At 49.3% G+C, this 20867-nt stretch overlaps 1 protein-coding gene across 1 annotated transcript in view; it reads right to left on the bottom strand.

Moving 5' to 3' along the window:
• Positions 1-9719, bottom strand: part of LOC135805350 (uncharacterized) — an 18484-nt gene extending 8765 nt beyond the window's left edge. The window contains exons 1-5 of the mRNA XM_065319375.1: positions 8059-9719; positions 7623-7767; positions 6847-7053; positions 4073-4353; positions 1-290 (exon numbers count right to left, since the gene is read on the bottom strand). The exon at positions 1-290 is cut by the window's left edge and continues 47 nt beyond it. Of these exons, the coding sequence (XP_065175447.1) occupies positions 1-290; positions 4073-4353; positions 6847-7053; positions 7623-7767; positions 8059-9596 (2461 nt within the window). The 5' untranslated portion in view covers positions 9597-9719. The remainder of the gene's footprint in view (positions 291-4072; positions 4354-6846; positions 7054-7622; positions 7768-8058) is intronic.
• Between the last annotated feature and the right edge of the window lie 11148 nt (positions 9720-20867).

The following is a 20867-nucleotide window of genomic DNA, read 5'->3' as shown; positions in this document are numbered from 1 at the left end:
CATCAACATCCAGTGAGAACTCTTCACCCGGTGCTGGATACAAGGTGATATTCGACGAGAAGGAAGTTTGAAGCTGCTGTTGCGCCACCGGAAAGACGCCAAACGACGAGTACTGCTCGCGAGATGTACTGAACGGGTCAATCCGGGGTACCCACCAGAAAAGCAACGAGGCCGACCAGGGAACTGTAAGCACGTCGATGTTCGGAATGTTGTACGCGCCCGGCACAAACCTGCTCGTTACCTCGCGTACAAAGTGCTTCTTGAAGTCATCATCTGCACTGCTGTTCAGCCTGTGGAACGCATGTAGACAAAAAGTCCAGTCATGACTCACCAAACAAGGTCCAGTCATGACTCACCAAACAAGGTCCAGTCATGACTCACCAAACAAGGTCCAGTCATGACTCACCAAACAAGGTCCAGTCATGACTCACCAAACAAGCAAGTAAATATGCAAACAAACAGGCAAACAAACAAACAAACAAACAAACAAACAAACAAACAGGGCCATCACACACACACCACCAGACCACCTGTCAAGTGCCTCTGAGTTTTTTTCTAGTTGAAGGAAACCAAACACAAGCAGAATGCATACATGTATCCGCAGTAGACTGTATTTTTGGTTGTTGCCCACTTTGTGGTGCACTTCCCACCAGTTTAGGAGCTGCACCTACACCTTGATTCTTAAGTGTGGCGGCGTTCCTTCGTAAACTCAATCTAACCGCAGGCGTGGCTTCGAATCCCACTTCTGACACCATGTTGCGTTCGGAGAACGCACCTAACAACTCCAGTCTACTCTCAAGATCACTCAGATCGCAACTTCCTTTATTTTTCAAGAACAGAGGTTATAAATCCAGAAGACTCCGGAACATAACAGCAAGCTACATGCACGTACTATGTACAGGGCAGTTCAAATCGTACGGGATTCAGTGTACATGTACACTAGATTGTTCACTTTGCCGCTAACAAACCACAATACAATCGGAAGCACACGGTTGACAGGGTGCGTGCGTAAAACAATACAGATTGTGAATCAGTGGTTGCTGATTGCAAACCACAACAGGTCTCACACGAGAATTAACATTAGACACCCTTAGCAAACAGCGGTAACACTATTTGTTACGGTACTCGAACCTTGATCACCCAAATAGCGTTGAAGCTGCAGCGTAAAAACGCTATTGGGGCTGATTTATCGTTGTGACAAACGGTATGTTTTTGGCCAAATATTGCATAGTCCATACGCATTTCACCTCGTATCGCGTATAATTATGGTGACATAAATGGTTGTACCGCGCGAAACGAGAGAGCTTGGAAGCTCAGGGCCCTACGCTATGCTTTTTTGCCTTGATGACCTAAGCAAAAAAAGCATAGTAAATTTTTCATTTCTCCTATTTTTTTTCAAGACATAACCTGGGATTCGAACCCGCACTATCGCCCTGCATGCATCCCCCTATACACTTCGCATACATAATAATTCTTCCAAGTTGCTTCACGTTATGATCTTGCATTTGAAAGCCCTATTTGAATATTGTGGCCAGCTGTCTTTGATGGTACGGTACGGTACGGGACAGGTACGGTCGAGGGTAATATGACACCGTCTACCACCTTGATGACGAAGGCGAAACAGCATAGGGATGTTATAAATTTTTCAATTCTCCTATTTTTTCAAGGCATAACCTGGGATTCGAACCCGCACAATCGCCCGGGCCTACATGCATTACCCGATACACTTCGTATTCATACTCATTCTTCCAAGTTGCTTCACGTTATGATCTCGCATTTGAAAGCCCTATTTGAATAATGTGGCCAGCTGTTTGTGGCCAGCTGTTTTTGATGGTACGGTACGGGACAGATACGGGATAGCGCCAGACGGAGGTCTGTCTGCCATAAACAAACAAATAAACACCAAATTAAAGCTGTGTGGACCCTGGCTAGCGCCAGGTGTTACTGAAGTAACGTCTTCTGCATAGTTACGGGAATAAAAGCTATTCTCGTGGCAACAGCGTACTAAAAATAGCGTTCATCTTGCTAAAGGTCGAACCCAAATCACGGTATTTTCCCTCTTACGGTAATACCGTTAGAACACAACGTTTTTTGCTAAGGGTGTCTATTGTTTTCCCTTTGCCGCGGGGTCACGTGGATCTGATGTACAACACTTCGCACCACTTTACGAGTACATTAGGAGCTACACACAGTGATTGGCGCTGCATCTGCCATCATGATATCTCAGACATGGTGGTAACGACCTGGCATGCAAGCAGCACTCCCCCAGTATGGTGGTGTTTCTCCCTGGCATGCAAGCAGCACTCCCCCACTGAGTATGGTGGTGTTTCTCCCTGGCATGCAAGCAGCACTCCCCCAGTATGGTGGTGTTTCTCCCTGGCATGCAAGCAGCACTCCCCCACTGAGTATGGTGGTGTTTCTCCCTGGCATGCAAGCAGCACTCCCCCAGTATGGTGGTGTTTCTCCCTGGCATGCAAGCAGCACTCCCCCACTGAGTATGGTGGTGTTTCTCCCTGGCATGCAAGCAGCACTCCCCCAGTATGGTGGTGTTTCTCCCTGGCATGCAAGCAGCACTCCCCCAGTATGGTGGTGTTTCTCCCTGGCATGCAAGCAGCACTCCCCCAGTATGGTGGTGTTTCTCAACACAATTATTGTGTAGCCTGTTGTAACAAGTAAGGCGGAACAGAATTTTATTGCAACTCAGAGCTTCACGCTTGCGCGATCATCAGGAAAAACATTTTTCTGGTATGAAACGGGGAATGGGGTCTTGTTATATGCACAGCAAAGTAAGTGCCTGCTGCTGCTGCTGCTGCTGCTGTTGCTGCTGTTGTTGTTGTTGTTGTTGTTGTTGTTGTTGTTGTTGTTGTTGTTGTTGTTGTTGGTGGTGTTGTTGGTGTTGCTGGTGTTGTTGTTGTAGTCTTTTGTAACTCGGACATGCGAACTTTACTCTTTGTCATGGTGGCACGTGTATAGGGTTGTACTAGAGTCAGTCCAACTGACTGCAAGCCAAGCTGTCGCCACATGTTCCTCTACTACCGATGGACCGAGGTGCACAGGTAAGGCGAGCAGTGCAACAAGTAGCGGGAGGGCTCAATTAAGCGTACATTCTGTTTTGCCGCTGCTTTTAGTCCACTCAAAGTACTGGACAGAGTGGAGTAGAACACATATTTAAGAAAAGGAGAAAGTACTGTGTGTGTGCGTGTGTGTGTGTGTGTGTGTGTGTGTGTGTGTGTGTGTGTGTGTGTGTGTGTGTGTGTGTGTGTGTGTGCATGGAAGTGCGAAATCGCAGATCTTCCCTTTTTGGTAGATCGTTGATGCCTAGTCCCAATATTCCACATCCTTACCACACTGTCCTTAGTACAATTACATCATATCACTGTGTTGAGAACAAGTGCATTCCTATGGACGTACTGATTGCTCGTACCTGTAGCTGGTACACACTTCATTGACCTCTGCTAGCTTCAATCCTACTGGAGCTGCTAGCTTCAATCCTACTGGAGCTGCTAGCTTCAATCCTACTGGAGCTGCTAGCTTCAATCCTACTGGAGCTGCTAGCTTCAATCCTACTGGAGCTGCTAGCTTCAATCCTACTGGAGCTGCTAGCTTCAATCCTACTGGAGCTGCTGGCTTCAATCCTACTGGAGCTGCTAGCTTCAATCCTACTGGAGCTGCTAGCTTCAATCCTACTGGAGCTGCTAGCTTCAATCCTACTGGAGCTGCTAGCTTCAATCCTACTGGAGCTGCTAGCTTCAATCCTACTGGAGCTGCTAGCTTCAATCCTACTGGAGCTGCTAGCTTCAATCCTACTGGAGCTGCTAGCTTCAATCCTACTGGAGCTGCTAGAAGAAAGTAGAATCTACTGTTTTGGGTAGAGAGCAAGTAATGCATCTACTGAACTCGGTGGTTTCTTCCGAAACCTGCAGATCAACAATGAACGATCCTTAAAACTCACACACCACCCAACTACTTTGCTACAGGACTTTGTATGTACTGAAGTATGCCGTTCTGTGGCAAGGTAGTGGTGGTGCATGTCTAAGACAGTGGACAGTGGACAGTGGACGCATACACATACCCATGCTTTGCAATGTCCTGAGCAATGTTGTCACGATGACAGCCATGCTCGTACACCAGCGTGGTGCCATTCAGGAACGGCTTCAGACAGTCGCAGGACGCCCTCCGGAAGATGATCCAGAACGCAGCGGCTGCCACGGAGACGACCTGCGTGACGCCTCCGATGCTGGAATTGGTCTGTGCAGTCACATTCGGTAGGTACGGCTCACTGGAGCACGGAATGACACTCGGGGCAAACACGTTGTATCCAATTGGTGCCAAGTTGTTCAAGAATAGCAATCTCTGGAGATCAGGGAGATACACAACAGATTGCGGCGGCACTGCATTCATGAGTATGCACCCTCAAGTATACCGTTGATCAAAACCTTCTTCACAGTCTTCAGCAATGTACTTGTGTGTACTGTATTTCCCGAATATAAGTGGACTCTTTACGACCTAAAACGGAACTAAAAAGGGGGTAGTCGACTTACAATAAGGGTTTAGGAATCAGGCCGGGTTTAACTGCCATTAGACCGGGAAATTGAGGTCCCAAGTATGGGGCTTCGACTCATAACCGGGAAAATACGGTAATTTCGCTACCAGTGACCAGGACTGTTCATGTAGAGGATACGGTTCCGAATAGGAAATAGGTTGCAAACCGGAAGGTCTCAATATTTCGATTCAACTTTAAGTTTCAGTGCCCACGTTAACTCCCTCAGGGAAGACATCGGAAAGAAACTAGGTGCTTTTCGACGTGGAAGGAGGAACCTTGCTGTCCAGGCCAGAAGGCAGTTCTACTTGTCAGTAGTCCAGAGCAAGCTCGAGTACGCCAGCACTGCCTATGTCCACTGCCTCGCTGACAATGTGAGAGATCAGCTGCTACGCATAAGTAAGAGAGCACTTAGATGCATATTTGAGCATGACACATTCACGCGGACATCATACTTGCTTGAGCGATACCACATAATTAGCTTAGACAAATGATATCATACTAAGTCCATATTCTTCGTGTTCCGTTGCATCCACAATATCTGCAGTTCACTCCTCTCTGACATGTTCTCCCTTCGCCGTGACTGCGCTCACACAGACAGAGTAACCTGCGGCCAAGTCAATTATTCCCTTTCCTTACCCATTGTGCAAGCCCAAGCTGGATACAGATCTATTTCATTCCTTGGTGCTGACCGCTTTAATGCGCTTCCCGAATCCCTTCGCACAAATCATATCCCCAATTCATTTCGCCAGGAACTTAACAATTTCATTCATCTTGGGCACCCTGTAAGAAGACCTTAGGGTCTGTTGGGAATGCCCAAGTAAAATAATAAAATACAATACAAAAAAAATATATATATATATATATTCACTTTCTCTCTCGGTATTTTGATTAGAAAACATAATATGGCACACTGCGACTACGATGTATTTTACTCCGAGCCGAAATCCCATAGCTCTGAGATGACCAGAAGTGTCAAACCAAGCAGGTGAGTTTTTGACGTATTGCTTCCCACTGCGACTTGAGTTTTACGTCTTTCGAAAAATCAACTTCTTGTCGCAGGTAAACAGCGGCTCACATCTCGCCAATAAAGCACCGTATACCAATGAAAACCAATGGAAGCACACACAAGGCTTATTGTTGCTCTGTACTGGCCGTCGTGGAGCGATAGCAATTACCCAATTTCAGAACTCAGAGTGAATTTGACGTGCACTCTAAAACCTTTCCGGTTTGGAGCCACCACTGATTTGAAACGAAAATCGGGCAGCCTGGAGGCAACGGGCCAACGCAAAGGAGTGGTTCAGTTCGATCGACTCTGGCCTCAGAGTACACTTCAACACGCCAGTTTCCTTCCACAAACATATTTCGAGTGAACAATCCACGCTGATGATTGGTTTGGGTCTAAAAATGTTTGCTGTCAAACCATTCCTATTTGAAACCGTCTCTTCTACGGTGCAGCTTCAATTTGTCCGACCCCGGCACCTGGACAGAACCCATTCTGGAAGAGAAGTGTGGATAACCCATGTCTGGAAGAGAAGTGTGGATATACAGCCTGGGCCAGAACCCATGTCTGGAAGAGAAGTGTGGATATACAGCCTGGGACAGAACCCATGTCTGGAAGAGAAGTGTGGATATACAGACTGGAGTGTGCAGTACTACTCGCTCGTACATGCTAGTAGAATTGTTAATTATCATTTTTGCTGTGCGTCAAATAGGCGAATGCCCCTCCCCCCCCCCCCCCTCCTCCATTGAACACAGTATGGGCACGGGGTTGGACCCCCTTACCCCCCCCCCCCTCCCCCCCCTCTCCACCCCGTCCCCTTCCCACGCCGACCAGATAAAGGATTCAGCCCATGGTTTGTCATTTCAAAGTTACTTTGCCTTATGGCGGCTTTGGATGTAAGGTTACAATCACTCAAATGTATCATTTTAAAGTGAAATAGGTCATGTTGTGACCTCGACAGAACAGGATGGATTGACAAGACAGATTTTCACTCTCATTCTAGACTTGCAACATGCTGGGTCACCTAGTTTCACACATACTTACCTGTTGTAATGGAAGTATTATCAACATACTTGTAATTTAGGATACTCAATCTCTGTCTCTCTCTCTCTGTCTCTCTCTCTCTCTCTCTCTCTCTCTCTCTCTCTCTCTCACACACACACACACACACACACACACACACACACACACACACACACACACACACACACACACACACACACACACACACACAGACACACACACACACACACACACACACACACACACACACACATGCACACACACTCTTTCTTTCTCTCACCGTTCCACTGGCATTCTGCATACTGCTCAAGGAGTGATGCACTGTGGTGGCCGGCGGTGTTTTCAGAAAGCAAGTTTTCTCGGACAAGCCAAGCTTCCAGCGACTCTCCACCATCTCGACGAGGGAGAGGGTCGATGACAGCCTATCTACATAGACAGCGCCACCCTGAAGACTGGCAGAGTTGCTCACAAATCGTATGGTTGAGTTCTGGTCCAGACCAACAGCACACAAGGAACACGTGCACACACACATACACATAGCAGACTATTCAGTCATCACATAATTGTCACAGCTTCAAACCTACTGGATGCCCGGAGAACTCCCAGATGCAGGCAAACTGAGAAGGAACAGCTCTCCAAGGATCCTTGCAATCCCAATGCCGCTGGGTGTGGGTACCCTAATATCAACGGCATGTTCCACATATAGCCCATCGCTACTGCTCTGCACCTGAATATCACCACTTCAAATGTTTTACAGCTGGGTTAGCAAGAGAAATGTGAGTAGAGTGCCTGTCCCAAAGCCATGCAGTGGCAGTCATGCCAACATGATGTCATCCTTTTCGTCTTAACTTCGGCCACAAGCAAGTCTTGCCTATCCCTCAATGCCGCAGTCCACACATATGTATGCATGCACACACATGCACACACACACGTGCACACACACACACACACACACACACACACACACACACACACACACACACACACACACACACACACACACACACACATGGACACACACGGACACATACAGACAGTACAAGAATACACACACACCTCTGCCACGGTGATTTCACTCTCGTCCACCACTGAGATAGCTCCACCAGTCCTTGCCATGTTGTTGGAGAAGAGCATATCACCTTCCATGTGAACCAAGGAGGACAACATTGCCAGTGCACTCTCCCTGTTCGAGTCAAAAGTGCTGTAAAGGCAACAGAATATGAATGACAACAGTACGACCAGGCTGAGAAATAGCTGTCTTCTATTTAGAGACTTTACAAACATTGGGTATACTTGTTTGCCCAGTTTTGGGCCATAATAATTATTGTGATATTGAAGAAATCTTTTTTTTTTAAATGAACCAGCTATCATGTGTGTGTGTTGCAAGCACGCCGTCCTTGTACATGTTTTCACTGTGCACTGTGATACCTGCAGTTGCGCAGGAAGCGGAGGCAAAACGATGCTACCCCCCCCCCCCCCCCCCCCGTCTTACCAGTTATTCAACTTGAGCGATGACAGTTGCACATAGATACCACTTCCCGATTGGGCTGAATTTCTTCGAAAGGAGCATCCGGAGATTTCCGCTTGGTACTGCAGGTTGCCCACCAATTGGCTGGCTGTCTCGAGCAGAGTCGTTATGACAATTGTTCCAGGCATGGTGGCTAGAATGAAGCCTGTCACGCTGCTGGTGATCGTGCAGTCACGCATGATGAACTTGTCGCTCAGCTCCAGCCTCGCCGGTGCACCGGGAACGCCGCCGACGAGGCCGCTGAAAGCTACTCGCGCCACCGAAGCCTCCAGCTGTGCACGGTTGCCGTGGAAGATGCATTCGCGCCGTGGTGACGCGGACACGACCACTGTGTTGCTGCCTTCGTTCAGGAAACGGACAAACAGTGCGCCACCCATGTAGCCCAGATTTTGATTGAAGGCACAGCCTGCGAAGGTGACCTGGTTCAACAGTGCACCGTCTTGAAAGATCACGACTACAGCCGGGTCATAGGGCGATCGGTTTTTCTCGATAAGGGAATCCATCAGCAGGACTCTCCTATTCGCCGATGCCGGGCTAAAATGAATGTGCATAGCCGTCGCCTGGCCAATGTCCTGTAACTCGGGGAACCGGCGATAGTAAACGCCCGTGCGGTTTTGCGCGCCGCAGCCGGAAATGTTGCTGCTCACCATGGTAACGTCAGAGCCGTTCAGCTGTGCAGTCCAGTCAGCCTCAGCCACCGTAGCCCCACCACCGACGCCGCTGCCACCGGTACCAGCGCCATTGTCGCCAGGCGAGTGCGTCGCGGGCGTGTCGAAGCGAATCACCACGGCAGCAGATGTGTACGACGCGTTGAGAGCGGTGCTTCGTGGCAATGGCGTTTGCCCGGTGAAGGAGTTTTGTCTGATGAGCACCATAGATGAATCATGAAGAGCAAGACCATGCGCATTCAGACCAATGCCGGTATACGTGCATTGATCCACCAGCACTTGCTGCGAATGCAGTATTTGAACTGCTACACCAAGGGAATTTCCCATTTGAAACTCTAGTCCATTGATTGTGATATTGGTACAGTGGTTGACCTCCAGGAATGCCATGCGTGATTGCTGGAACTTTAGTATCAAAGCGGCGGAGGCCTGGAAAACAACATTGCTGGCGTTGGAGAGGGTTTGCCTACGGGTTACACCCGACTGCGAGCAGTCCTCCAGGTAGATTGTCAACGGCTCGGCTGCACTGGTGCCATTGCCCCGCGGCGGCACTGCTACCGAGTCGTATGCCTCCTGAACAGTCCAATACGCTGTGGGTAGAATGCATCCGCACGTAACCGTTGGTTCGCAGTCCGATGAAGTGCTTGCCGATGTTGGACCGCTTCCGCCGCCGCCCCCGCTGCTGCCACCGACCTGGACAATGCGAAATTCGCCCTGGTCTTGCTGGCCCCATGCCATTCTAAGCATCAACCACAGAACGCACAGCGCTACCGACCGGTGCGACCAGCAACCCCTCTCCGGCGCTTGTTTGTGTCTACTCCCAAACGACATGGTCATCGCACGCGCAGGTTCCCAGTCTTCAGCTGCTCCTTGGCATACCGCTGACCGAGTGCCGTTTACACTTCAAAGACTTCGTGAAGTAAAAAAACTATTTCGGATAAAAGGACCAAGAGAAAAATTGATTTCTCAGGTTCTTCTTGATGAATGATCGCTTGTCAGTGTTTCGACATCAGTTTGTCATTTTCGTGAAGCGCGAAGATATTATTATTAGTGATACATGCCATGGTTATTACTCCATGGCCTGGGTCCTGGTCCATGCTTACTATGCCATGCCCATTGCATTGGCTGCCAACCAGGGAGTCGTAGATTTACTCAAACCAGTTTGGGTAGACCAGGCCGGGGTCTACGACTCCCTGTTTTTTTAGGCTGTTGCCGCGTAGATCTATGTCTTCCTTCGACTTCGAGTTGATGCATGATCACGAGGATGACCGACGTAGATCTATGGGTGGGTGGCCTGGTTCCTAGCTGATGGGGTCATCTCATCTGTACTGAGTGAGTGAGTCTGTGGTGGCCCGGCTTGCGCTGACAAGGAAGGCGCCCAGGATTCTAGGAAATCATTATGGTCAAAACACAACAACGGGGACGACGTCATCACAGAAGTAACTACATGATTGTCATCATCATCACAAGCCGGCCATACCTGTCGGGGCGTCACAGAGCAAGTATGAACAAGCGAGCGCCATAAAAATCGATCGCGTGCAGCAGCGAGCAGGGACTGTACGTCAAGGGCAGTCCATGAAATAATTATTATTATCAAGCCATGACATTCTTCTGGGCCTGCCTCGGCCACGACCTCCAGCAACACAACCCTGAAGAATAGTCAATGACAAACAGCCGGAACGAACAATATGACCAAAAATTGCAATTTCCTTTTACGAACAGAAACAATAAGTGGGACTTGCTTGTGAATACTATTTTTTCCTCTCTAACAGACACATTCTTCTCGCTCCACATATACTGGCATACACAGAGACATAGACACAACACACAAAGTGAAGGGTAGTTGGCCGCAGCCAGATGTGAACCGGATAACGAGTGAGGTATGGAGGCAAGCAAGGACTGAGAACAGAGTGTCTCAGATAGAATAGGCGTGCCAGTGGATAGCAGAAATAGGCCATGATGCAGAACCACTTGGGACCGTCAGATTAATTTTCCTGGACCGAGCCAGCCAGGAAAAAACCCTAGCGTCGACGGACGCATTTGTGAGGGAAAAAACGGGTGTATATCCCCAATGGCGATTAGGCATCATGTAGGCATGGCAAGCACATCACGGCAAACAGTGATAAAAAGCATTGATAATATGCACAGAAATAAAGGGTGGGAGGGCAGGAACACTGGTGAGACTCAAAACTGAATGAAGAAGTCAGGAAAATAAGCGACAACAAAGAACACACCAGATGCCATATTTGCAATTGAAAATATTTCGCGGGAAATCATTTCTCGCCTATCTCGCTGCGCTCGGCCGGCGAGAAATACAACGTCCGGTGATCAGTGAACGGAATCCTGAGAAGGCGTCGATAGCTTCTCATTTCGAAAGCCTCGATCTTTTTCACAATTTCAGCAGTTAAGGTCCAAGACTGGCAAGCACAAAGGAATGTGGATAAAACAATAGCATTGAGTAGACGTAATTTCGAGCCGATACTGATGTTTCTATCCCTCCAGATTGTTACTAGTCGTGTAACAGCAGCCGGAGCTGCTGCGATCCGACTCCTCACTTCTTTGATTGAACGCTGATCATCAGTAATCGTGCTACCCAGATATTTAAACTCGTCAACTTGCTCGAGCTGCTTCTCGTCGATGGCTATGCTTACGGACAGACCTTTGCTTGCTCCCGTTACCAGCAGCTTACTCTTCTCAGTGCTGATTTCCATGCCTTATGATTTTGATGTGCTGGCCAGCCGGCCAGTAAGGTCTTGCAGTTCTTCCTCGCTGACAGCCACCAGATCTATGTCATCTGCAAATCGCAGGTCTGTTATATTATTATAATGCGTCCACCAATGCTAATGGAACCTGCGAATCCCTCTAATGACCTAGACACCAGTTCTTCCAAGAAAATGTTGAATAGAGAGGGTGATAAAATGCAACCTTGCCTAACACCAACGGTGGCATGGAACCAACTGCTAACCGTTGTTCCTACTCTTCCAGCATTCTCGGACTGCTGGTACAGGGACTCGATCAGTGTGATGATATTCGGGCTAAGCCCACACTTGCGCATTATCTTCCACAGAGCTGCGTGCCACACTCTGTCAAATGCCTTGCGAAAATCGATGAAATTGTTATAGGTTGGTCTCTGATGGTCACCATAACGCTCTGCCAGTGTACGGATGTTGAATATCTAATCCACAGTACTACGGCCTGCTCGAAACCCAGCCTGCTCCTCGCTCAGCAGATCTTCGATGCAAGGTGTGAGACGGTTGAGTGGAACACGCAGCATTACTTTACTAGGGTGACTTATCAACGAGATGGTGCGATAGTTCGTGCACTTTCGGAGGTTGCCTTTCTTTGGTAGTGGGATCATGATTGACCGGCACCATTGCCGTGGCCACGTGCCGGACGACCATATCTTGTTACAGATGGTTGTCAATATGTCAATGACGAAATCGCCACCCTCTTTGAGTAACTCTCCTGGGATCATGTCATCGCCGGGCGACTTGCCTGCCTTCAAGTTATCTACAGGAGCAGATACGTCCTCCTTGAGTATCGATAGATCTCTGTCATCATCGTTGAGTGGCATTCCTAGCTCCAGATCATCCAGTAGCGCCATGTCAGGGTTGATGTTGTAGGTATAGGTCAGAGCAATACTCCGCCCAGCGATCGGCTACTTTCTTGCTTTCCGTAAGTAGCTTTCCATCCTTGTTCTCAATGACATTAGACTTGACAGTGGGCTTCGTCGTCAGCTTCCTGATGGTTTCGTAGGGTTTCTTTGTGTTGTTAAATTTAAGGTCGCACTCTATCTCCTTGCAGGCTCCTTCAATCCACTCTGCGTTGGCTTTCCGGGTCTTCACTGCACGGCATGCCTGGCGATATTCTGCCATGGAGGCATCACTTTCGTATCAGGTCGATTTCTTCACTCGCCTTGCGTCACATAGCTGCAGGACAGCGTTGGTCATCCATTCTTTAATTTTCTTCTTGAGTTTCCCTAGATGTGTGCGGGCAGCATCATTAATTTTATCGTCTTTGTGAATTCATCCGTTAACTCCTGAACATCCATGTCCCTGTCCGCAAGAATGCCAAACCGACTACCGACCTCCGCTTGACAAGCGTCACGCACAGCATCGTTTTTCAGCTTATCCACATCGTATCTCGCTTGCAGCATAGCTTTCTTCTTGTGTGCACGCAACTTCAGCTGCATTGTCATTAGCAACAAGTCGTGGTCAGTAGCGATGTCAGCGCCCGAATTGTATTGTATTGTATTGTATTTATTTAAAAGGATTCTCCAAAAGCAAATGGATGCTTATCACGGAAGTCTCCCACATAAATATCGCAAGAAAAATGGGGAAATGGGGGAGAGGAGAGTGGAAGATGAAGCATGGGAAGAAGGGAAACAAGTACCTAAATATCGAGGTATAAAAGCAGGAAAGAAATCGACGAGGGAAGAAATCACCTCTGCAGATAATAGCGGGACATTTAGATGAAAAAACCCCAGCAAGGATTAATTTCAAGGAAAAAAATTTCTCAAACGGAAAAGTTCGGAATTCCAGTCAGAGAATACACACGCGTGAGACGATGCACGACACTGGACTTGAAACGACTGCTTACTAGAATCTGGTTGTGTGTTCTCCCATCAGGTGAATGCCATTGTAGTTTGTCTTGATGGTTTATGAGGATACATGCCATGGTGTTGGCCAGGATGAGGTTATCTGGTTATTCAGTTTGGCAAACTCCAGTACTACTACTAGTACTAGTAGTAGTAGTAGTAGTAGACCCCTATCATTGGTACGGCCATAACCATGATAGCCATGGGGACCAGCGATGCCAATCCAATCAGGGAATGCGTCCGTCCCAACTATTCTTAATCTTTGGCATTCCAGTCTCCCTGCATGCACTATCAAGTAGGGGCGTGCACGGGTAGTCGGGTACCCGTGCTACCCGTGAGGACCTCGGGTACTGTAAATATACAACATTTCGGCGCTGCAAAATTTCGGCACTTCGCGATTTTTGACATTTCGGAGGCGATTTATTTTCGGCGTGGGGTAGAGGGCATAGTGTATTTTTTTTTTTTTTCAAATATATATATTTTTTTTCCAGTGTATAAAACAATTTTACAAATATCCACGCAAAACGAAAGCAGAACGGTAGCCAAAAATAATAATTTAGTGCGAAAATAAGAAAAATAAATAATAACACCCGAAAGCGCTAAATACAAAATCAAGAAAAAGGGAAATTATAAACCATGTAGCGCTAATGTGCACCAAATAATAAGTTAAATGATAATAAAGCCGAGTGAAAAACACAAGAAATCATAACAAAAGAAACAAACTAATAATACGAAAAAAGAGTAATAATACTAATGGGAGAACTCTCATAACATCGATTGCAGGAGTCTGTTCAAGGAGGATCATTCAGTTATCGGAGCCTAGCCTCGGCAACCACGAGATCTACCGAAGCAGCTGTGACGGAGGGAGTGAAGATCGGACGACGAGCTCCACGTAGGCAGGCAATGCAGGCACGAAGAAGCGCAAAGCTTACCCGGCAGCGGATCCATGCCATTACCCTGGAGTAGGGGTCCTGGCACTTTTCCGATAGCATGTCAGCAATGCGCTTGTATAGCGATGTCGCTGACTTCCCCATGCCTCCAGATGTGGAGAGAACGACGGGGCAGAAGGAGCCATGCTCGACTTCACAGACTCGCTCCTCATAGCAACGCCGTTTCTCTCGCTCGTGACGCTGGTAGCTGGAGGGGACTGAAGTGGTACGGTTTGAGCTCGCAAACGGGTTAAAAACCCTTACATCAAAAAAGGTGCGATCAAACCGTCCACCCCAGACACCACTCGCAGCTATATCCAGCCGCGCTTGAGGGTTGGTGATGGCAGAACGATGCCTGAAGGATTCGCCAGTGATAGGTTGCAGGTGTGGCTCGAGCACGACACTGTGGGCAACACGCTTGAGGAGAGACGCCGTCACATCACGAACCTCATTATGCCGGAGCGAGGGAAATCCTCCTCGAGAGCACGACAGAGCATGGCAAATGGTGAAGGATTCACCACAGGCACAATGTGTTGGAAGATGAGATGGAGTCCAACCATACCGAAGTGCCAGGCCGTCCCGAAATTCGCCCTTCGACAGAGCGAATGCGTGCGCCTTCAGGGGGCGACATGTGAGCCAGGAGGAGGCACCTTTCTCGCTGGCTAGCCTCATGCAATGCTGAAGACCCGACGGGAGTGACAGCAGAAATTCAGTGGCAGCTCTTCCTGTGGCCAGTCTGGTGTCACTAGCCAGTTTCCGCTTGGTCTGGCGGACAGTGTCGAGGGTGTCACCTAGGGCTGGGTCCTGGCAGCTGATCTTTGACACCAGCGCAGCGGTGATGGTGCATGACGCCTTGTACTGACCAGAGAGTGCAGTGGGATCGAGGAGTCCAAGGCCACCATCTCTGCAAGGGAAGCTTAGCAACTTCCGTTCAACTGTGCCCACCGAGCGACCACAAAGCGAGGGGATGAGGCGGGAGGCAATTGCTTCCTCCAGCGTGCCTAAAGCTGAAGCGGCCCTCTCCATCACACGGCACAGAAACGACCAACGGTGCTTCAGGCCATGCGTAAAGGCAGAGAAGGCAGCTTGCGGCTGGGAGTCGGCGATCTCAGCGAGGGTTAGGACCTCCTTCCTCCAGGACTCTGCTTTTTGGCTGAGGTAGCCATCCACAAAGCCAGAGGTGCCAATAGCTGCTCCAAGAAAGCGGTGACCGTCGTCGGTGATGGTGACACCAGTACTCTCGAAGATTCTGCTGGCTTCTTCGAGGTGCGGTGGCTTGACGACCAGCACAGACTTTGATGGATTCGGCTTGTATCCGTACAACGGACCCCGCTGGCAGAGAAGGTCCCACCATGCTCGCAGGCGGATGATCCTCCCCGCAGCTGACGAGTCGTCCGCATACCAGAGCTGAGTGGCCTTCGCTGCTGACAGGGAACGGATCAGTGGAAGAATGGCAACGGCGTACATGGGCATGGCTAAAGGATCACCCTGGGTTGTTCCTTCAGCCGACATGATAAAACTACCTCCAACAAACAGCTTGGCTGAGCAGCGATACGTGTTGATAACTACTGTGGCTAGGGATGGGCAGAGGTGGCGCAGGTTGTGTAGACAGACTTCCCGGTTAAGCTGATTGAAAGCGTTTGTGGCATCCGCCATCAACACTGCTTCGGTGTCGTCTTGGTCAAACATCTGCTGCATTGCATGGATTGCGGCCTCAATGCCGCATTCCTGTCCAGCACACAGTTGGAGACTTCCTGCCGCTTCCTGGATGTCGCTTCTGATGAGGGCAAGGATGGCTTTGCCAATGATTCGTCTCACCACTTCGCCTATGCCGATTGGGCGAACTCCTGGGTCCTTGTCAAGCGGGATAAGCTTGGATGCTACGTACGCCTCCAAGGTGACTGGGTCAACATGCTCTGTTGCAAGCCGTCGAGCAGAGGCAGCCAGTGCATCACATAGCAAGTCTGATGCTTCCGAGAATGCCGTACACATCCATCTCCACGCGTCTGCATCAATGCCAGATGGACCTGCTGCTCCATGAGTGTTAAGGGCAGCTCTCCGAACCGTTTCTCGGTCTAACCCAGAGAATCTTGTTGGATGCGGTGTAGGTGGAGCGTCACCATCTAGCAACGCCTCCATGGACGCGGGTGCAGGTGGGGGATGCTTCGCTTCCAGTATCTCCCGGACAGTGTAGTCACCTGAAATGTCATCCAGTCCCAGCACACCAGGAGACTCCCCAGCGGAAAGTGATCTCAAGGCAGATGCCAGCCGGCCGCTGGTCACCTTGGATGCAAAGTGACGTGCATCATCATTGCTGGTTCTGCTTCTCTGTTGACGCTTCTTGAGCTCCTTGTGAATAGTGTCACATTCGTGGATGAGGGTCTGCAGGTTCCCCTTCTTCCACTCTGTTAACCGCCGTTCGAGTGTACTGGCTGGTTTCTCTGATGGGCCAAGTGGTTTCTGTAGCAGCAGCATTTGAAACACCATCGCAACTTTGAAAGCTTGGCCCTCATACTGTCCTCTCACACCAAAGCACTGAATGTACTGTGCGAGTTGAGACACAAAGTCCTTGCCGGTGTTACCCCGTGGGACCTGCATTGCATTTGGACGGTAGTGGACTAGTGTATCATAGGCAGTATTGATACAGCGAGCAGTCTCCTGTGTGCCCAAATCCCCTAGTGAGAATCTATCTCCAAGGGTACGCGGGTAGTCAGGGAGATTGGAGAGATCATTGACCCCTGGACCAGGTGGTGGGGCAGGTGCATTGAGGGGTTCGGGCACAGGGTGGGCCATGTGGAGGTCCAGCTCAGATGATTGTGACGAGTCCAAGTTCGCCAACTGGGCTTGAAAGTGATGACGTCAAAAACGGCCTGGGAGTAGTAAATTGACATCAGATTTCTATTTTGGATCCACTGAGGTGTGACTTTGCTATTGCCTCAGTATGTGGGTGCATAGCAACCCACTCATGTCGTATGCAGGTGCAACTTTTACTTCGCCACCAGTTGTCACCCCGCCCCCACTAGCCAAATCAGTCAGTTTCACTGGCAACATCACCTTGCTGTGAGTGAGACCGCTTGAAATGTGCTTGGATCCATACAAAAACTGGATCCAGGTGGATCCAGTTTTCGAATTTTTCAAATTGTTGCTATGCCATTGCTATGGAGTGACGTAGCACTTTCAAGCCCTATAGGGTAGTGTCACGTACAGTCACGGGCTGGAGGAGTGCACGGTTCTGCTCATTTTCAAGTTCGTCCCAAGCCAGCTGTTGAGAACAAGAGACAGGCATATCGGAGGCGGTCGCACTAAGACTATGGGCAGTATGAACTGTTGAGGTGTGTCGCGCAGTTTGACTCTGAGGGCTAAGCTCGGTAGACAAGTGGTTGGTGGTCGTCTGATGTTGACAGGCGAAGCGCCAGCACCGAAAAAGAGCCCTAAAAGTTGCACTTTTATTTTCCAAATCCGACCCCAGGCTCGGGAAATTTGAAACTCAGCTCAATATCGCCAAAAAGAGACTATTTTATCCCTTGCTCACAAGAGCTTCCCTGGTGGTATCGTCTTGTTCCGAGGCAATGTTTGGGAAGGTGCGGGCATTAGCTGCCCTAAGTTTCGCGGAAAGCTCCAAGCGACATCATTTTCCTCGCTTTCTCGCCAGAGTTTTCAAGACCTACGCAACTCGTCGTCAGAAAGTACTCAGCGTGGATTTCGTGCCGAATTCCGCCCCAAACAATTTAGGCTGACCTCTCGCCACCAATCGAACCCACTGATATGTATCTACCTATACACGAGCAATGGTTTGAGCCCAAAGAAGGACAACTTCACAACGAGCACACTTTCTGAGGGTAATAATTTCTATGTATATCAGTATTAGAACACCATCAAGACAACAAATTGACCAGCAGAAAGACATAAAGTTGCACTACAAATACAGCAGCTGTATAAACATAAATAATTGAACAGAAAACTATGTAACTGGATCCCACCAAAAACGTAAAGCATCCCAAATAGTATGCGCATACACATAAATTATACATGAAGGAAGGCTATGTTGCCACCATACACTGGCTATGCACACGGACATAATTCTGGAGAGCTGAGCATCAGCGTGCGCACACCCCCACACACACATCTGCATGCACGCGCGCACACACACACACATGCGCATGCACACGCGCGCGCGCGCGCGCACACACACACGCGCATGCACACGCGCGCGCGCGCGCACACACACACACACACACACATATACACATGCACGCGCGCACACTCCTGCCCTGTGCTGTCGAGCCACTGCCACAAGGGTTGCGTGGGCCTCGAAGGCACCGGAGAGAGAATAGCAGAACGCAGTCCCATAGATACACACGCACACACACACACACACACACACACACACACACACACACACACACACACACACACACACACACACACACACATGTACACAACACGTGCAAGTACACATGTGGCAGCTTACTACAAGAGAACCACACAAGTTCACATATGGGCATGAACTGTATTCACAGTTGGTCATACTGTCTTGGTCATATGAGGGAAGAGCAGGAGAGTGAGTGCGTGACTCAGACACAATGCGCTTCGACATGCTAGCACATGCACCGGTTTCGGACAGTGGCAGAACGTGACGGAGAGAGAGAGAGAGAGAGAGAGAGAGAGAGAGAGAGAGAGAGAGAGAGCGAGAGAGAGAGAGAGAGAGAGAGAGAGAGAGAGAGAGAGAGAGAGAGAGAGAGAGAGAGAGAGAGAGAGAGAGAGAGAGAGCACCAGCGTTCCAGCTCAAGCTCCAAATTTCTAGTTGCTTCTCCTGGTCACAGTAAACACAGAACAGGGCTCAGGCAGTGCCGATGAAGTGCTTGTACTTGGTGCAGTGTCGTGAGCAGGATAAACTTCCAACATCTCTACACAGTGTAGCTCTTCAGGCGCACACGAAGACTCAGAAACCGGAACATACTTTATATGATGATTGAAAGTCCAGCAGCACAACAAAACTTCCAAGGACTGGTTTGGCACTAGCTTCCGTCTCATTGGCGTGTGCCCAGCCAGTTTTGGAAAGAAAGAGTAGATGTTCATTCCTCGTTCAACCTGCAGTGAACTGGAGACAACACAAACCAACAAGACGACGTTGGTTGTCATCAGCTCATGTGTTCACCACCGCAGTGCTACCATTCACTTTCCTGCTCCAAATGCACTACCAGGCTGCATGGTACTACTGTCGTGGAGATGGAAATCCGGTCGCACGTATAGCGGCCCCAGGGCGCTGGCCATGCAGCCGTAGCACGGTATATCATGCGCTGCTGATGGTCGCATTGGATCAACATGTGCACTGCATGCAACGTTCTGTACGCGCTGAGGGCGCCGGCCCCGGTCAATCGACTGGCTTTCCATGTCCGCGACAGTACGATGTGTCGATAATAGACCGTGATTTGCATTTTCCAATGATTAGGACTGGTATTATTTCTATTTTTCACACTTAGAAAGAAAACAAGGGGCAAGATTTGATATGGATTATGTGGTTGTTGGCTATGTCAACATTTGAAAGAGGGTTGCAACCGTGATAGCACTGCAACATGAGTTTAAACCTACGTATTGCATGGTATACTCAACAGTTGGCGAGCAGAGAATTTCGTGCCGAATTCCGCCCCAAGGTTGTGCACAGCAAACAACTTGATATATCATTAGCCCTACCCTTGTGCTATACGTACCCGTTGTGCCGATCGAGCCTGAGCCCTCTACTCGACTCCACGGTCCAATGACATTCGGTCATCATGGCCAAATTCAAGTCACTCAAGTGTTGAGAAGTGTCTACGTCGTCGCACACGGCATGTGTCGACATACAAAAATATGTGTACGATAGAGAAAGAACTACTGAATAGCAACCAACTGGTTTCAGCATTCTCCTTCAAAGGATAGGTCGGTGGCAGAGGACCAAAGCCGGACAATAGTTGGAAATTCTCAGCGTTGAATTTCTACAGGCTGTAGATACCTGGAAAAGCTCGATTTCCCGCCACGGAAAATAAAAAAGTCTTGATTTGGGGTGCTGGCGCTTCGCCTGTTGATCAGTACTACATGCATTAGCCTGTCGCCCACTAGCACTTCCGACCCCTCCGTGGGAGCATGTGGGTGATTGTGCCGGCACGTGGCGCACCGTTTGAACACCTACGGGATTCGTTGACTGGGTGGCGGGAGGAGAGTTACGGCATTTTGCTTTCCTTCCTGGTGTGCAATTTCGGCAGGATATATTCGATTCTCGGCAGCTACAGCTGGATCCGCACTTGGAGTTGCCACTGCACTGGCAACAACGGCTCTCGCCTGGCACGGAGCCTCCCGGAGGGGGCATCGTAACTTCACGGACGAGCTACTGCATCGAAAACATCTCACACCGGTTGACAGCAGGAGAGCGCTAAAACTTCAAACCTACCTCCCCGCATCAACGGGAAAAAAAAGGCATACCGGTAGTGTATACATGTATAGTGCGACAGATGCTGTGAAATATTTCATCGGCGTTTTAAAGGGGCACTCCGGCTTCATTTTCGACGCCGAGTTTTCGATGGCAAGAGGAAGGTAGGTGAAAGA

The sequence above is a fragment of the Sycon ciliatum genome, chromosome 1 (assembly GCF_964019385.1).
Source record: "Sycon ciliatum chromosome 1, ocSycCili1.1, whole genome shotgun sequence".
Lineage (NCBI taxonomy): Eukaryota > Metazoa > Porifera > Calcarea > Leucosolenida > Sycettidae > Sycon > Sycon ciliatum.
This window is presented reverse-complemented; position numbering and strand designations above follow the sequence as displayed.